Below are 16882 nucleotides of genomic sequence, written 5' to 3' on the forward strand. Positions count from 1 at the left end.
CTCTAAAATTTGATGTTTTAATAATAGATATGCTGTATAATATATTCATAAATTATGTCCGCTTTTATGGTTTAAATGTGTTTTTGTATCTGTATTTTTTATGACTAAAAAAAGATTCGGATGCTGGATAGCTTCAATATTACGTCTCTAATAATACCAGACACGGTTTATAGTATCTCTGGTTTGAATCCCGTTGTATGTGAGCTGTGCCCAGATAATAAGGTCACAGCAATCCACCTACTGTGCGACCTTGCCTCCTTTCCACTACTATGGTATTGCCGGATTTTTCTAGTTCACTGATCAGCTTCGATTCGATATTACTGCGGATTTGTCGGCATGAATGATTTGATTTCGTGAATCTTTGAACGAAATCATATCGCAGAAAAATTGACAAGATGTTTGCAATAATTCTCCCGAGAAATATTTATTAATTATTTCTATAGCAGCTGTATCATATCAATTAACGTATAATATTGCATTAATTAATTAGCGTTAATTAACTAATATTTTCTACATTGAAAAAAAAAAGTTTGATAATAGCAACAAAATATTGAGTAAAATAATTTTAATCTATGGTAATGTTCGATTATTATAATTAAAAATAATTTTACTTTTCTATATATTCCAAATATTCAGTATTATTATCAAATGGTTGATTATATTATTATGTTCGATAATAATATACATCTACTTACTAAATATTTAGAAAAAATTATTTTTGGTTATATTATAACTGAACATTTGACTGAAATTATTTCAACATTTGGTAGATCTTTTTTAAGTGTAAATTTTCTAAGTTTTCTAAATTTATTCATTTAGACCTAAACCTCTACATTAATTTCGACAGGAAAATTATTTGCATCTTTTAAAAACAACAGAAATATATATCACAACCTCTATACAAAAATATCCATTGTGCTGCAAATGACAATGGGTTAAATGTTAAATATCTCCCAACGGAGTGCAGTTTTCGCGCAACTTTCGCGCGAGTAATAAATCGCTTCAACGTTAACGGAAATATGGCCGACAAGGAGAACCGGGAAATTTATATGGCGGTCCAGTTAATCCTCTTTTTGTGAATAAACTTATCGTTTTCCTCGGAGACTACGATAAGTTTTACGTAACTACAAAAAAGTAGTGGCGCAGCCGCGTTATATCGCGAAGCGCATAACAAAGAGTATTAATAATATCGACAAGAATTGCGCGTATTTCTCATTCGCATTCTTCCTCGTGCGTTCGCTTCTTTTCTTACTCATCGCTCGCAACACATACGTCGCAATGCTGATCTTTTTCTTCTCGCGTAAATTCGCACGTGTACACACACAATCACGTGCGTAGAAAGTATTGAGATACTAGTCACGTTCTATGCGAAGGACAAATTCACGACAAAGCGCATTTTTACGATCGCTCTTCTTTGAATCGCTCTTAGAAAATAATTATGTGAGACAATGAAAATTAGATTTACAGAATATATTGAGAAAAATAAAAAGGGTATAACAGGTTTCAATCACTAAAAGGTTTCAATAAAAGAGCGACTATTTATGTCGTGATTATTTATGTAGTGTTATTCATCATTATCTATGTTGCATAAATTTACAGTAAATTATATTATTCAATATATTCATAATAAATTGTAAGTTTTCATAATAAATTAAGTTAAGTAAATTATAATTTAAATTATTCAAATTAAATGCAATATTCATGGAAATTTCGCGCGAATGTTGATTATTTTAAAATAGAACGTCACGTATGTAAAGTCGAAAGAAAATGACTAGGCTCGTTTTCACAATATATAGTTACCTAAAGATCAACAGATTCATGAATTTCTTTAAGATTCCTTAATCTTTAAGAAACCATGTGAAATCGGACTTTAGCATATGTATTTCTTTTTTTAAGTGAACTGTGTGCTGACTGAAAGTAAATAAAACATTTTCTTTTGTGCGCTACACATGTAAGTGAGAAAACTTAAGTTACGTAAACATCAACAATTGTCTACATTGTCTACACTGTCATTTTTTGTGAGATGCTGTTTATTGTAACAATACTATACGCAATTTTTATTGTGAGATAAAAGTTAAAAAATTTTATCAATTCTATTAAAAATTCTATTATTCGTACATATTTTCTTATAACTTTCTATTCCTATTTGTTTAATACGTATCCATAAAAGATTAGTTAAAAAGATCAGAGCGACAATAAAATTATAAGATACGATATCAAAGAGTAAAAGAGCTAGGATATACTCTCTAAATTCTTTGGAATGGAATCTTACTCTAAAGAGTGAAAATTGAACTTGAAAGAACGGCTCAATTTTCAGTCTTTAAGAGTAAGATTTCACTCTTCAAAGTGATATTCGCTTCAAAATTTTACAGAGTAGGTTTTGATGTCAATGCAATCAATCGAAAGCAGATTTCAATTTTGATTCAAAATTTGATTCGGCTCAGGGATATCAGATTCTTTAAATAACAGATCGCTACAGAGATTTGTTACTACAGAGTAGCCCAAAATTCGCCAAATATCACTTCCTAGTAGGAAAAGTACAAAACAAAAGAGATTCTTTAATACTTACTAGATTGCTACTTGCCTTTAATTTTCTCTCATTAGAGAAACTAAAATGTATAAACTAATTAGAGTATGACTAGTCTTAGTCTAGTATTTTTGTTAACGACAGACAGAAATAACAAATATATATTGTTTTTTATTTTAAATAAAATATAAATAGACTTTCACTTAAATAAAATGTAATCGCGTGCATTATATTATTAGATTATACATTATAATGTATTATATAAAAGTATGTAGATATCACACTTCTGTTCAAATCACATTTTAAAAGAACAAAAATTAAAAATTTATAATTGAAAAATAATAATTATATTTTAGTTTCAAACAAACATAAAAAATCATTATATCCATGCAAGAAATGAAATCTTAGCTTTGGCATGAAATCTACAGATTTCAATCTTTACTATTATCAAAACATTTAAAGCTTCCTCAAAATCCATATGACAGCCATTTATAATACGACAGTCAATTTTATGATCAGCCATTGCGATGGCTAATCAGGACTTGTAACACTAGTTGCGGTTCGCATATATAATATAGTATTCATAGTCCATTCAAGACTGCATCCTATTCAAGACCGTCTTAAGTAATGTCTTAAGATGCTAATACGACTGTCTGATTGGTTCATGACATCTTAAGATTGTTGTTTAAGAGTCTTAAATATAGAGTCGACTGTGAATGCCGGCCTAAGACTAATCGTAATGTGCGTTCAATTGAAACGAGCTCAATTTTCATGTAGCTAAAAGCCGACCGGTAGCGACTGGTCAAGAAGCAAAGAAGTCATTTTTCATCGCAAAGTTGAGTAGTCCAACTTGCAAAAAGTATAGCCTAATCTGAGAAAATCTATATATCGGATCGAGATTCCCTTCAGGAATCGGAGCGGCACGGAAACATGAATGTCTTCATGAATGTGAGCATACATACCGAGCGGAATTCTCACTAGACAATCGCGATTTCTCGGTGTGGAACGCCGTGCCAAATGTCATGACAGAGCAAGTGGGCGGCGGGCGTTGCTGTGGATGCTTGTCCCGAGAATTATCCTTATCAGCGGTGCGGCCGCCGAACAACTCGACTAGTCAGCTGATCGCGCGATGCTTCATCGCTTCGGTCAGTGTGCGCATAGCAGTGGCAGGAATTTTCCCGTGTATCGCCTGACTATACCCTCCTCCTACGCGATAATCGGTGACACTTTTTTCACTCCGTTCAAATTTATCTGATATCCCTGAGGGGCAACTGAAATCACCCGCTTCTTCCTACTGTCAATGATATATACTCAGTTTATCACTGTCCTCTTTACGACAGCCCGAGATGTGTCGGTGTCTTTGAATAATTTAATATCACTTCGCAAACAGTCGTATCTTTGATAGTTGGATGCGATAGTTAGGATCCTCCTAAATTCCTGATGCGCGACTTCTCACCAAAAAGTAAATACAAGCTCGGAAAGCGTCCTCGTTCGACCCGGGGAATGGAATTGGGTATCTGGTTCGTATCCGTTCGTGGTCGGTGTGGAGCCTCTCTTCGTACACGAGAGGCGGAGGCCTCGTCCGATCGGTGTGTTGTGGTAGTAACGGTATATCGCGAGGAGGCGTTTGTAGATTTACCGGAGCGAACAAGCGAAGTGCAACGACCGGCTGATCGCGTTCGTCGTCGAGACTTGTCTCGTTTCGTATTGAATATGACTCTATGAGGACACGTGATAGCAATGCGTTGTCTTGAGTTGGATATCAAATATACGTTTTGATTCCCCTCGAATTGAAACCGTTTAATCTTGATCCTTGTTTCGCTACCACTCCAGTTACTCGGAGTTTCAGAGAACTTGGCGCTTATTTATTTTTCGTCTCTGAATATGCGTTTCCTGCACGCCGTCTCGACTCGCTTCAAAATTAAGCTAGTTAATCTCGCTATCTTAAGCTGCTTAAGTGTGTTATCTTATTCAGCTAGTGATCGTCGCTTGAACTCGCTATCTGCAGAACTAATCCGCACTGCCAATTTGTCTTGTCTCGAGCTGAATATCACCGATTGGCCGTTATCCGTCTTGATTCGTTTCGAAGATTAAATATCTTAATCTAGCTTATCTTGATATCGCTTCAATCTTACTCTCTTGCAGTTACGAACTTGTGCCTTGACCGTTTGATCCCTCTTGAATCTCTAAATTTTCATCCCTATTAGAAGACGATGTCGACGTCTTATTTAATCCAAACTCCTTAATTACGATAATGAAGTTTGCTTTAGATTATAGCCGTTTAGATTCTCCAGTTAGAGAACACAGACTCGAACAGAATTTCGAGCAGAATTACCGGAGCACAATCGGAGCACAGTCGCTTCCTCGATTTTATTCAGGCTCTTCAATCTCAATATATCTCGTTTAGAATGAGATTATCATTTGGATTTCTCACAATGAGCGCAATCACGTCTCGATTGCCGTGAGGTGTCCGTTCTCGTTGGGATCGTGGCACAGTTCCTCTATTCACGTATCCTGGTTCCGCGTAACGTTGAGTATCCTCACGGTTACTACTCGGACCGCGCGGCGCGGCGTCCGCACGCTGGCGACATTCGCCGATGATGACGGGCGTCGAACGCGGAGCGTTCGTTGGGTCACGTCGGGAACAGCCAGAATGGACAACGTCGGGTTTTCCACCTGCCGCCGCGGGTCCTCGCTCACGGACGCTCTCGGAGTAACGATCGCATGCGAACGAGAGGAGGAAAAGGGAGAGAAGGAGATCGGGCGAGAGCGGGATCGACCGACCGCAGCCGAAGTGCAGCGAAGAGGGTTTGGATGGACTGTATACACCGGGTACTACTAGCTCGCGTCGCGCCTGGCAGCCGACTGACTCCGGCGAAAGAGGATGAAGCCGGGCGACGTGGCTCTGACGCCGCCGCAGGGCTTCGCCGCCTCCATCCCGCCACCGCCATGCCACTGCCACCATCGCCGCCATCGCCACCCCTGGATCGTAGCACCGTTGCGTTGTGTCGCAGTGCCGCGAACCGTATCGGTACCTTCCGCGTACCTTCAACCCTCGCCATATCGTATTCCGCCATACCGTTCTCAACCTCCGATGCGAGGAACACGTGTCAACGGATAAAGCGACGAATGGACTCGTGCGAACCGAATGAAACGCGACATGTATCTCGAGGACAGTCGATTTTAATCTCACTCGTTCTAAAATCATCTCTAGATATGTTTATAGCGACACGTGCAGTATGCCTCATTTCGCAATTTAATTTAACAATGACGGTCCACTGTCCGCGTCAAAAGCGAGATACAAAGTGCGAGATACAAAGTTCGTCTCTCTTAAAAACTTTTAGAGAGAAAATTTTATTCTAAAGAATGAAATCTCATTCTTTAGAAAAGATTGAAAACTGAGTTTTTTTTAAAAGTCTTTTTCAAAACTCACTTTTTCACTTTTTAAGAGTGAGATTTCATTCCAAAGAATTTGGAAGAGTATTATAAAATATAATGTAAAAGTTAAAGTTTATAAAATAGCAAATTATATGGCTTAATAGTGTAATAAAAGAGAGTTGCCGAATGCGTATCACCTGAGCCATTTTTTATTACATTTTCCATTTAGTATTGATTTGTATATAAATAACCATTGGAAATTGTAGCTTAATACATTTAGTGCCCACTGTTCTCATTGGAGGACAGTCACGTTATAATATATTAAATCCTGCAGCGACTCGCTAAAAAATTTTTTAAATAAATTGAGAGTTAATGGGTTAATATTTTGGAAATTTATTAGGTATTTATTACATGTTTAGTTTTTCAACAATAACAACTTGATTTGTCATAAGTTTTTTTAACATGTTATAATTACCTATAAATCGTATCTATAAATTTTCTGAATTGTATCTCCTATAAAGAAATACTAAATTTATGAATATAAAACCAATTAAAAATATAAGATTAATAAAAGAAATCATCAACTAATACTCTGAAAGAAAAGATTGTTTGCTGCAGCAATTTAGATGATAAAATATGGCATAGCATTTTTAATTGGCTGAAGTCATTTTTGGTTACAGCAGCCAATTAAAGCTTTTCTTTTAGTGTATGTAATTACCTAATACTCAATTTTATTATAATTTATAAAAAAAAAGCAAGTATTTAATAATTATTAAATAACAATAACGAAAGGAGATCGAAATAAAACCGGCTTGCATTTATTTTTGTAATTAAGATTTGTATTCAATAAATTATTATCTTCATTGTTAATTATCAGCCTTATCTTATAGTGATAAGATTTAGGAAACATGATTTTTAAAAAATATCGATTTACTCTATATAATTGCAAATATGCATGTATATGCACACACACACACACAAAATATTTTACAATAAACCTTTTTCATGAAAATACAAAAATTCATAATAAAATTGCATGGTTACATTATTATCAGCTACATAAATCATTAAAAAATCAATATCAGATGTATCTGACTTTTTAAAATGCTGCTACATCCATAAAGCAAGACGTAACCTATTAAATTTTTGTCTTTATTACTTATATCTCATTTATTTAATATTTTTGTTACTGAATGTTGTTTATATTAAATAATAATTATTAATTAATTGCTTATTGTATTAAAAAACAAGTTAAAATTATTAAGTAATAAAATATTGATAAAATTACGATTTAGGCATGCAGTATGCATTCGGCAATTCTCCGCTATTGCATAACAAACCATTTAATTACCGATGATCAATAAGGATATGAAGATATCCTCGATATCAATGCATATCAGGTAGTTTACGAGCGCTGACATATTAGTACGTGATCAAACTCTCTTTCCGTTCACTCAAACACGATGATGAGAACATGTTGAGTTTACGAATGCGACAACGACATCACCGGAATAAGCGAACACCTGTTTGCTCGTATAATAACGACACTGTCGGTAGCAAGCTTTCATACATGCATAGACGCGCTGATACATACCATGTCTGCGGTATTTGAATGAAAATAAGTAGCACCCGTGGGATGCAAAGTTGCATAAAATACGACGTAGTGGCAACTTCGTTCGTGTCAACGCCATTTCACGATATTTATTATTCCATCAGAGTTGGACACAACTCGCTTTGCGTCCGAGCTCATTGATTAACGATGAATGAGCATTGCTCAGCGCAATGCAATATAAAGAATTAATGTCTGAAGCGTTATCATTTTGACGTCAACATTTTAACGTCAGTGAAATTGAATTACAAAGCTATACAAAAATAAAATACTTGAAAATTTATATAGATATAGATCTAAAAATATATATATATAATTTGATTGAACTATCAAAATAATTATGTGAGAATTTCAAGCGTAATGGACAAAGCTGGAAAAAATTTTAATAAACTAAACAACAAGTTTCAGTGTCTTATTTAATTATTTTCATAATTCAATCAAATTATTTTCGGATTTGTATTTGTAGCTAAATTTGTAGATAATTCAGCAAAATCATTTCTTTCTGTATATAAGCTTGGTTTTTTTCGTTAACTTATACTTTAAAGTTAATCTCTCTTTAAATTAATGATAATATAAAAACTTTTTTTAGCTTAATAATGCTGATTAATGAAGACATTCTTATATTTGTAAATTGATGATTTTGTAGTGTGATAACTTTAAGACCCCGGTTTTCATTGTCTAACTTGTAGTTTAATTTTAATCTTATTTAACTTGTATTGATGATAATGTAAAAATTGCGTTTTTCTAGTATCTAATTAATCACTAAACTAATGATTTTGTACTAGTATCTTTAAAAGCTATTTACTATAAAATCATCAATTTAGTGATTAACTATAGATAGAAAAATATAATTTTTACATTATGATTAAGTTAAACCTAATCATAAGTAAACCAATATATAAACGAAACATAGGATCTAAAAGTTACTACAAAATCACCAGTTTAGTGATTAATCATAGCTGAAAAAATATAATTTTTACATTATCAACAAGTTAAATTACAAGTAACTAGAAAATGAAAAACCGCACAGATATAAACTTTTAAGAGTTTATGTTTTGTAATCTTTCTCATGTAATTTATGTTTTTATTTCACGAGAAAATAAATATGCCACGTTAAAAGAAATTTAAGTTAATATTTCATAAAATTTATTGACCTTAATTTTCATCGAACGTCTCCCTCGAAGCTAAATGCCGACCATCATATACCGCGGCAAACTATAGTGAAATACCTTTAAAAGCTTTTTAAAAACGCTGTGAAGATTCGAGTAACGTTTAAAAAAAAATGTAATTTTTTCCAGCCGCTGCGTTCGGTATTATTTCAACTGAGTGAGATATTATCCATCGAAATATCGCTACCTCCGCTATTTCCAATGGAAGCTCGCCGAAAATTTTCGGTTGATAACGGATATCGTGACCGCGCAAGATCGCGCGGGCCGAGATAAATCAGTGGTAGACGTGAATCTATGACGCAATGCTGCAGAATCCATCGGGTGTCCGACGTCACACTATTATTTTCAACCTGCCGAAGCGCCTGACCTATCCTCCAAGATACACTGAGATATTTCCAAACGAATGGATTACAGATCGATAAGGGACTGCGGACGATTTAAAAAAAGGTACCGAGACGGTGGAGCTAAAAAAAGGCGAGGCAAAAAATTACGGGTAAATTGAGATGAAGGGTAATCGATCTGCCTACTTCATAACACGCGGGTGCATGAACTGTTATGTATACTAGGTCGCTCCACATCATAACTAAAGCACTTCTTCCGATGAATTAGATAATTAATGAATCATTTGCAGCGTATCATTAAACTCAGCACAGATAGAACTCGAAATACTGATGCGTGCGAAGAAATCGTTTAACATTTTATACATATGGATAGGAAACGGAGCGTAAATAGAAGATTGCTACGCGGCAAAGTTAACTCCGGATTTTCTCAAAGACCTAGAATTCGCTAAAATCCTGTTACTCTCATATTTCTTTCTAGTTCCTTGCTTTCATGCGTTAAATCTGTTTGATATGATAAATTAAATCTTTTGTCGCAAGTATTTCAATTTGATTTTACTGAATATCGCTCCTTTTTCTCATATTTCTACCAAAAGACGTTGTGCTTCATCTCACACTGTCCGTAAAAATAGAAGATTATTATTCTCTCTTTGCATATCAGCAACACAATTGTAACGCTAATGACTATAAGTAGTTAGCAATTTATTGGATATGCATATGAACATTTCTCGCAACTTGAAGTCCCGCAATAGATTTGCGATAACAAGTACCGAGTTTCGCATTTGCGTACACCTAGCATTACTATCTCTCGCCTTAATGTACGTTCGCCAACTTGCACGGCAGGACGAAGCTATTAATTACGCCAGATCGAGCCTGAGGTTGATGATACCAGTAAATCGACTCAAGACACGATATTATAGCATTACACACACACACACACACACACACACACACACACACACACACACATATACATATATATATATATAATGTATTTTGTGTAACAAATTATCATTATGTATTTGCGATATAACAATTATCATATAGAGTACATCTATAAATTAAAAAAAAATTACCGAAGAAAGACAGATTATTATCTTGTACACTGTTAAATTCATGATGTTAAAATATTAAAAAATAATTTAAATTATACTTTAATATTTATATTTTATATTTAAGTTATTTTTAATCATTTTTTATTCACAGGTTGCCACTGCTCCTATTCGATATGTCATTAATTTAAAATAATGGATTTAAACAATTTTTTTTTTTAAATATATTAAATTTGACTTAAATTTAATTTATTATTTACTGAGTGCATGCGTCAATATGGACATCGTTTACTTTGCAACTAACTACAAAATTGATTTACACAAATAGAGGTTAAAATAAATGTTATTTAACTAAGGGATTGGACTGCTCTTTTGATACATGATACATTTAAATGTACAATGCATTGTAAATAAATGTCATTATAAATTCCAATTTCTGCTGTTAATAAATACGAAATAATTATTCTGTCTCTTTAAGGCTCTTGAATAGTCACCACAGTCATATTGAATCGTGACGTCAGAAGCGAGAAATGATACATTAATTTTATTACGTGCACTTTTATTACGTGCCATTTATAAATAAAGACAATTAGAATAAAATGAATAAATGATAAGTATTAACAATTGTAAAAATAGACGAAAGTTATATCCTTATTCTCTTTGGCAATCAGTAAATAATTGTAACATGATAAAGGACACGTAAAGTGCTTTTATTCGATGCGCATGCGTAGACTATTTTCACTTACCTTTTATCACTTTTTATAATCATTTACTGAATAGTATCAGGGGAGATAAACATAATTTTCGTTCATTTTTATAAATATTTTAACACGATCTCATCGTTTCATTTTATCCAAATTGTCTTTATTTTACAAATGGCACGTAATAAAAATTAACGTGTCATTTCTCGTTTCTGATGTCACGATTTAATATGGCCGTGATGATTAAGAGCCTTAAGTGGTTTGTAAAGATATCTTTAAAGGGGTACGCAAGATATCGTCAAGAATCTTTTGACAACAATAACAAAACTGCGTAGGAATCTGTGAGTCAAGTGAGTTATTATAGATCGCACTGAATGACATTTTTCTTAGCTACCGGAAGAAAAATACAAGCAGAAGACGCGACCGAGTTACAAAGAATTCTCCGTGTGAGTCAACTCAAAATAAATCCAACACTCATCTAGTCACATCTACTTGGCAGATCCGTCTTTAGCATGAAGAAAAGCACATTTACTGAGCTTCTTCAGTTAAACTAGTTCATCGTAAAAAGGAAACATTAGCAAAAATAATCTCACAGAAATTTCTCGTGAATTTTCACAATAGAGTAGTTAGTAATAAGTAGTTTAATAAATAAAAGCGTTTTATAAACTCGTTATTAATTTGCGTTACAACTTTTACAATTAATCGGTATTGCATAATTTGTGTGTTCATAGAAGATATCTAGATTTTTATTAGATACTTATGTATCTCAAAGACTACACTAAAAAAAAGTTTGTTCTAAATTTTAATAAATGTTCGTTTAAATAGAATTAATGAATATTTATTAAATATAAACACATACTTATTTTATACAAGAACTATTTATTTTAACTACACATATAAAAGCGCAAGCGTAATGTAGCAGACAGTCCACTGATATACTTATAGAGATCCCGAGATTGATTCCTGGCAGAATCGAAAAATTTCCGTACACTCGTAGCTCCTCTCGGAAGATAATGGCAAATCACCGAGTAATATACTTGCTCAGGAAACCTCCAAAAATTGCTGTTCGGAATCGGCGTTTAAACTGTAGGTCGACCCACACATGTTGTGTACGATCAATGTGCGCGTAAAGGTATATGAGAGGGAGGCGCCTACGCGCTGAGATAGCTTAACTTAAAGAAGATACATACAAAAAAATATATACTGTACACTAATAATAATTACGTGTTTCAAGGATTTCAAAAGTTTATATAGTCATAAATCTATCACAAATTTCCTTCCATTTGTTCAAAATGTGCTCTGAATTCTAGTAAATTCAGTACTTCAATCAAGAGTATTAAATTAAAATTCGATTTATTTATTACATAAAGTTGCTTTTTCAATCAATTTTAGAATATTCTTCACAAAAGAAAATTAATTCTTATTTTAAGTACAATAATAAGTTTTCTAAAATTTATAATAAATAAGTATATTTTAAAAAATTATTATTAAAAAATATTCTTTGTTAAAGGTAACCGTTGCTTGAAAGAAAGTAAATTAAGTAATCACATTTCTTAGTAATGGAATATTTTTCTATGTATTATTTAGCAAATATTTATTTATCATGAATAAATATTTACTAAATATAAATATTTACAAATAAATCGTGAATAAATATTTTAAGCAAAGAAATATTAATTAAAATTTAATACATTTTTTCTCAGCATATTAATACTGCGACTCTATCTTTCTCTTATGTTATAGAAATATTTATTAAGTTGTTCAAATAATTCGCAGATTTTTAGATGAATAAAAGAATGCGCAAAAATGTCTGACAGCGACGAAAACTTCTCGAGTGTGGGTGTTTGGACGTTCGATCGAGCTTCGTGTACTACGTCATGACCGAGATGCACAAGGACGAGGTTGCAGTTGCAGGCTGCGCGACTACGTATCGTGGAGCAAGCAACGGCAGGAAGTAGTCCGCACGAGTGCATTATGATAATTATCATTCGCTTGCTGGAGCAGAAGCGTAAGGCATCCAATGTTCCATTTGCGCAATATCAAAAAGTATTATTATTTCATTGAATTCAATTATTTAAAAAGATAATACTCAATCCTTTTTTGTTCTTTTAAAAAGACGTAAATTAATAATTTACCTTTCTGAAAACAATGAGCTCAATTTTTCTTTTTAAAGGTTCATAGTAAAATAATTTGTTTAACATTATTTTTAAAGATTTAAAGATTTAGATATCTAGCAATATACCTTTATATATATATATATATATATATATACATATGTACAGTAAGTCAAGTAAGATCGTGGTCGGCCTTACTCAAAGCTAATAAAAAATATCGCCCTAAATCTACCATGAATTCATAAAGGGCACCTTTGTCCTTGATGCACTATCAAGGAAGATTCAGTTGTCATTGAAGTTTCTTAAGAGAATCACATTAAGCGCCATGAGTACCAAATACGCATCACGCTGTGTTCCTCTGCACTCACCCGAAAGGTCCAAAAATGTCACAATTAGCGACTACTAAATATATGGAAAAGTCGAAATCATTCGTACAGAAGTGGGTGCAGCGATATAATGTGGCAAAAAATGATTTCGATGATTTACCGAAACGTGGCTCGACATGCAAAGTGGACAAAAAAGACAATAAAAAAATAGTGAATCTGTTTTCGCGGAATCCTGACTTAACACTGCGTCAAGGACAAGCAAAATTGAAGCAGAAAGGTTTAGATATATCGTACGAAACTATTCGAACCTATCTCAAGGCTAATAGCATGAAATGGTGCAACACCACGCTCTTACTTGACTTACTGTATATATATATATATTATATATATATATATATATATATATATATATATATATATAAAACCCCCAATGAATCAAAAATATAAGAATTTCGAAATTTGCGATTTATATTTGTGTAATATTTTTGATAATCTAGAAATTTCAAAGTAATAGTATATCTATGATTATATACCATGGTACATAGAATAAAAATATTTTAAGATGTCGTGTTGAATTTCTGAACTATTTCGTGGATTACTCCTTCGTATAAGTACGGACAGGAGAATGCATTTCTGCGCTTAATATAGTCCGATATGGTTTATCAAAATCTAGTTTGTAGTCGGAGCTGGCCACAAAATGATTCAAAATACAACCATGCCGAGTGGCTTTCGAGAGTTGCGGAATACATGTACTTTGTGGTTTGTACATTGCTCATAAAGCTCAGATAATAGTTAATGAATAGTGCGAGATCAACATAGATCGCATACTAATAGAATTAAATAAGATATATAATAGATACGATTTTAATTAAAATCTTAAAATTTCTTTTAATTGTAATTTCTATATACAGGTGCTAGAAAATGTAGTGTCCAAAACACATTTGGTAAACAAAGTGAGTTTACTGCTTAAAATTTGGTCCTTGAATTCAACTCTCTATAAGTTACGTGTCTCCCATTCAAAACAGGACAATTCATCAACGAACCATTCATAGACGACAAAGTAATAAAAAAAAGTTACGATTAATAGAGTATTATATATACATACATTTTTTTCTATATTTATATTTTCCATTTTTTCGATTTCTTATATTTATATTTAATACATTATATTTGTACATAGTAAAAAATATTTTGTATTTGTGTTGGAAACGATCCACTCAAGTCCTAGAAAAATTAATATATATTGAAATATAAATTTAACATAAAAGTAATGTGTTTTAAAACACACTGAAAAAAATATTTGTGTGGAATTACATGATACGCTGTTTTTCTCAGCATAATCATAATATTGCAATCCACATGGAAAATTACACATGTTAACTTTACATGCAATATGTATTTTTGAAATTCCATTGAACATGGAATGTCACATACAAAATGTAAAATAAAAAGACGAGTAGACCTAGTCTCTTTGCCTCGCCCATCTTTTTTTTGGCGCGTTGAGCATACAGATTCTGATTGGCTACAATAATCACACAATAAATGTAAAATTCCAATTTTTCTGTAATTTCGCATAAAATTGGTTTTTTCGTTTACACGTAAAAATATCGCTTAAATTTAAAACTACAAGTTATTTTCATATATATTTTATCATTAATGTGTATTGTTATTTTAAAAAATCTGAAAAAGGAAATTTCCAGTCATATTTAAGTAATTTTCCAGTTATAAACATGTAATGTTCATGTAACACATGCATTTTTTTCAGTGCATGTTTAAATTCTAAAAATAAATGAACAAAATATATATTGTATTAATTTAACATATAGTATATGTTAATTTTACTGAAAAATATTTTCTGAAAAATGTCCACGTTTGTTTATAAAGTATTAATAATATTTTTTGTTTATTTTTTAAAATATGATATATTGTGTTATACTTTCTGATACATTCATCTTGTGTTAAATTGACACATAAATTTGAGTAGCTCGTTTGAGACACGTAAAATGTGTTAAATTTAACACAAATTTTATAACAAACTACTGTACATATGTTTGTCATATATTATTCAATGCAACAATGTCAAAAGCATCTCTTATTATGCCTTCGACTATTACACTTGGCCTTCGTTAATATCAGTAGCATGACGTCAAAATATCAGTTTTTCTTCTTGGCGTAAGAAGCAAATAATAAAAGCAACATGTAATGTGCTCACCGTTGACTAACGACAATAAAATGTACTTCATTGGTAGAATCCTTCGCGATTCCTCCATCTCACGATTCGAATGACAAAAGGCTTTTACGTTCACATTACGTGTACATAAGATAAATTCGCGAGAAGAATCAATGTTTCCCATTAGTAGCCTCTCTTGAAAATCATAAAGCTATCGTATTCCACCAATACAAAAAGACAATAAAGAAATGTATACTTAGACCAGAATAGCGTGCACGATATACGAGTATTTTGGTGTTTGATTGATGCAGTTAATTAATATATATCCGATATCATTTTAGAAATTAGAAGTTCTCTCTTAATCACTTCAACAACGTGAATCGAATTACCTTGAAAAAATTATTTCGTATTATATAAAATAAGTAGTAATATAAGTAGTAATATAAAAATAATAGAGAAGAAAATAATTATATAGTAGTATAGGATTATATATTCCATTTATATTTTATACAATAATTTGATTAATAATCAATATTTAAATTTAAAATTTAACATACCTGTCAAAATGTTGCTCAATCGATTTTGAGACTCGAAATTGGCACATTTATTACTTAAACTCTATTTACAAAAATGTGGCGACACTGAATAACGGCTCAAAGAGAAACAAAAGTAGTATGGCCTTTCACAAAAATAAATTTAAAAAATTAGTTGTGTTTAAAAAATACAATAATTAGTAAAATAGCAAAATTAACAAAAAAAATAAAATATTGCAGAATATATGCAAATGTATATATGTACACATCATAATTTTTTCCGCATATTAGGCTGTTCGGTATTAAAAATCTATACATAATTATAATATATAAACTATAAGATTAACAGAATAGACTTATGGAATAATTATTTTGGTATAAAAATTTCAAAAAAAAACAGATCGTCAGCAATCAGCACGCTTAGGGAATTACAAATGCCATTATTGTTTAAATTTGCATAACTCAAAATGTATACAGTCAAAAAAAATGATAAATAAACAATACACTAAAATAGACCTACTTCCTAAAATCTATGAAGTGGAATCTAAAGAGTGAAATGTCACTCTTAAAAATTAACAATTGTGCTGTTCTTTTTCAAAACTATTTCAATTGTTATTCTTTAGAATTAGTAGATTCCACTCCAAAAATTTATGTGTGTGTGGGGGGGGGGTGCACATATTCGTGTGAGAGAGACAATATGCTGAAATTTAAGAAGAATGAGGAAGTATGTGTAATTAAATGTAAAATGTATCTTTCGAAAATGTTTCAAAATGTTTAAAAGTAAAAATGCGTTCTAACAAATACTGATTATTCCGTATTGTCGTAGTGTAACAGCAAGTTATTGTACAAATAATTCCATAAAGAAATCACTATTCGCCACCTAATCGCAGAAATATTAAGAGGAAATATGATATTTTTACATTGGACATAATACTATCTTCTCCTCTAATAAAAAAATAATAAAA

General features: G+C 32.1%; 1 protein-coding gene across 10 annotated transcripts in view; it reads right to left on the reverse strand.

Moving 5' to 3' along the window:
* LOC105153688 (uncharacterized) overlaps window positions 1-16882 on the reverse strand; it is a 107840-nt gene that overhangs the window by 55667 nt on the left and 35291 nt on the right. Inside the window, exon 1 of one of the 10 annotated variants that reach the window (XM_087412276.1) lies at window positions 3490-5397. The exons of 8 other annotated variants lie outside the window; for them this stretch is intronic. In XM_087412276.1, the coding sequence (XP_087268402.1) occupies window positions 3490-3551 (62 nt within the window). In that variant the 5' untranslated portion in view covers window positions 3552-5397. Of the gene's footprint in view, window positions 1-3489; window positions 5398-16882 lie in introns of those variants that run through there. One more of the 10 variants, XM_011068686.2, reaches the window with a different exon arrangement.

This window comes from Acromyrmex echinatior, chromosome 13 (genome assembly GCF_024713525.1).
Source record: "Acromyrmex echinatior isolate Ae372 chromosome 13, ASM2471352v2, whole genome shotgun sequence".
In the NCBI taxonomy this organism is placed as follows: Eukaryota; Metazoa; Arthropoda; class Insecta; order Hymenoptera; family Formicidae; genus Acromyrmex; species Acromyrmex echinatior.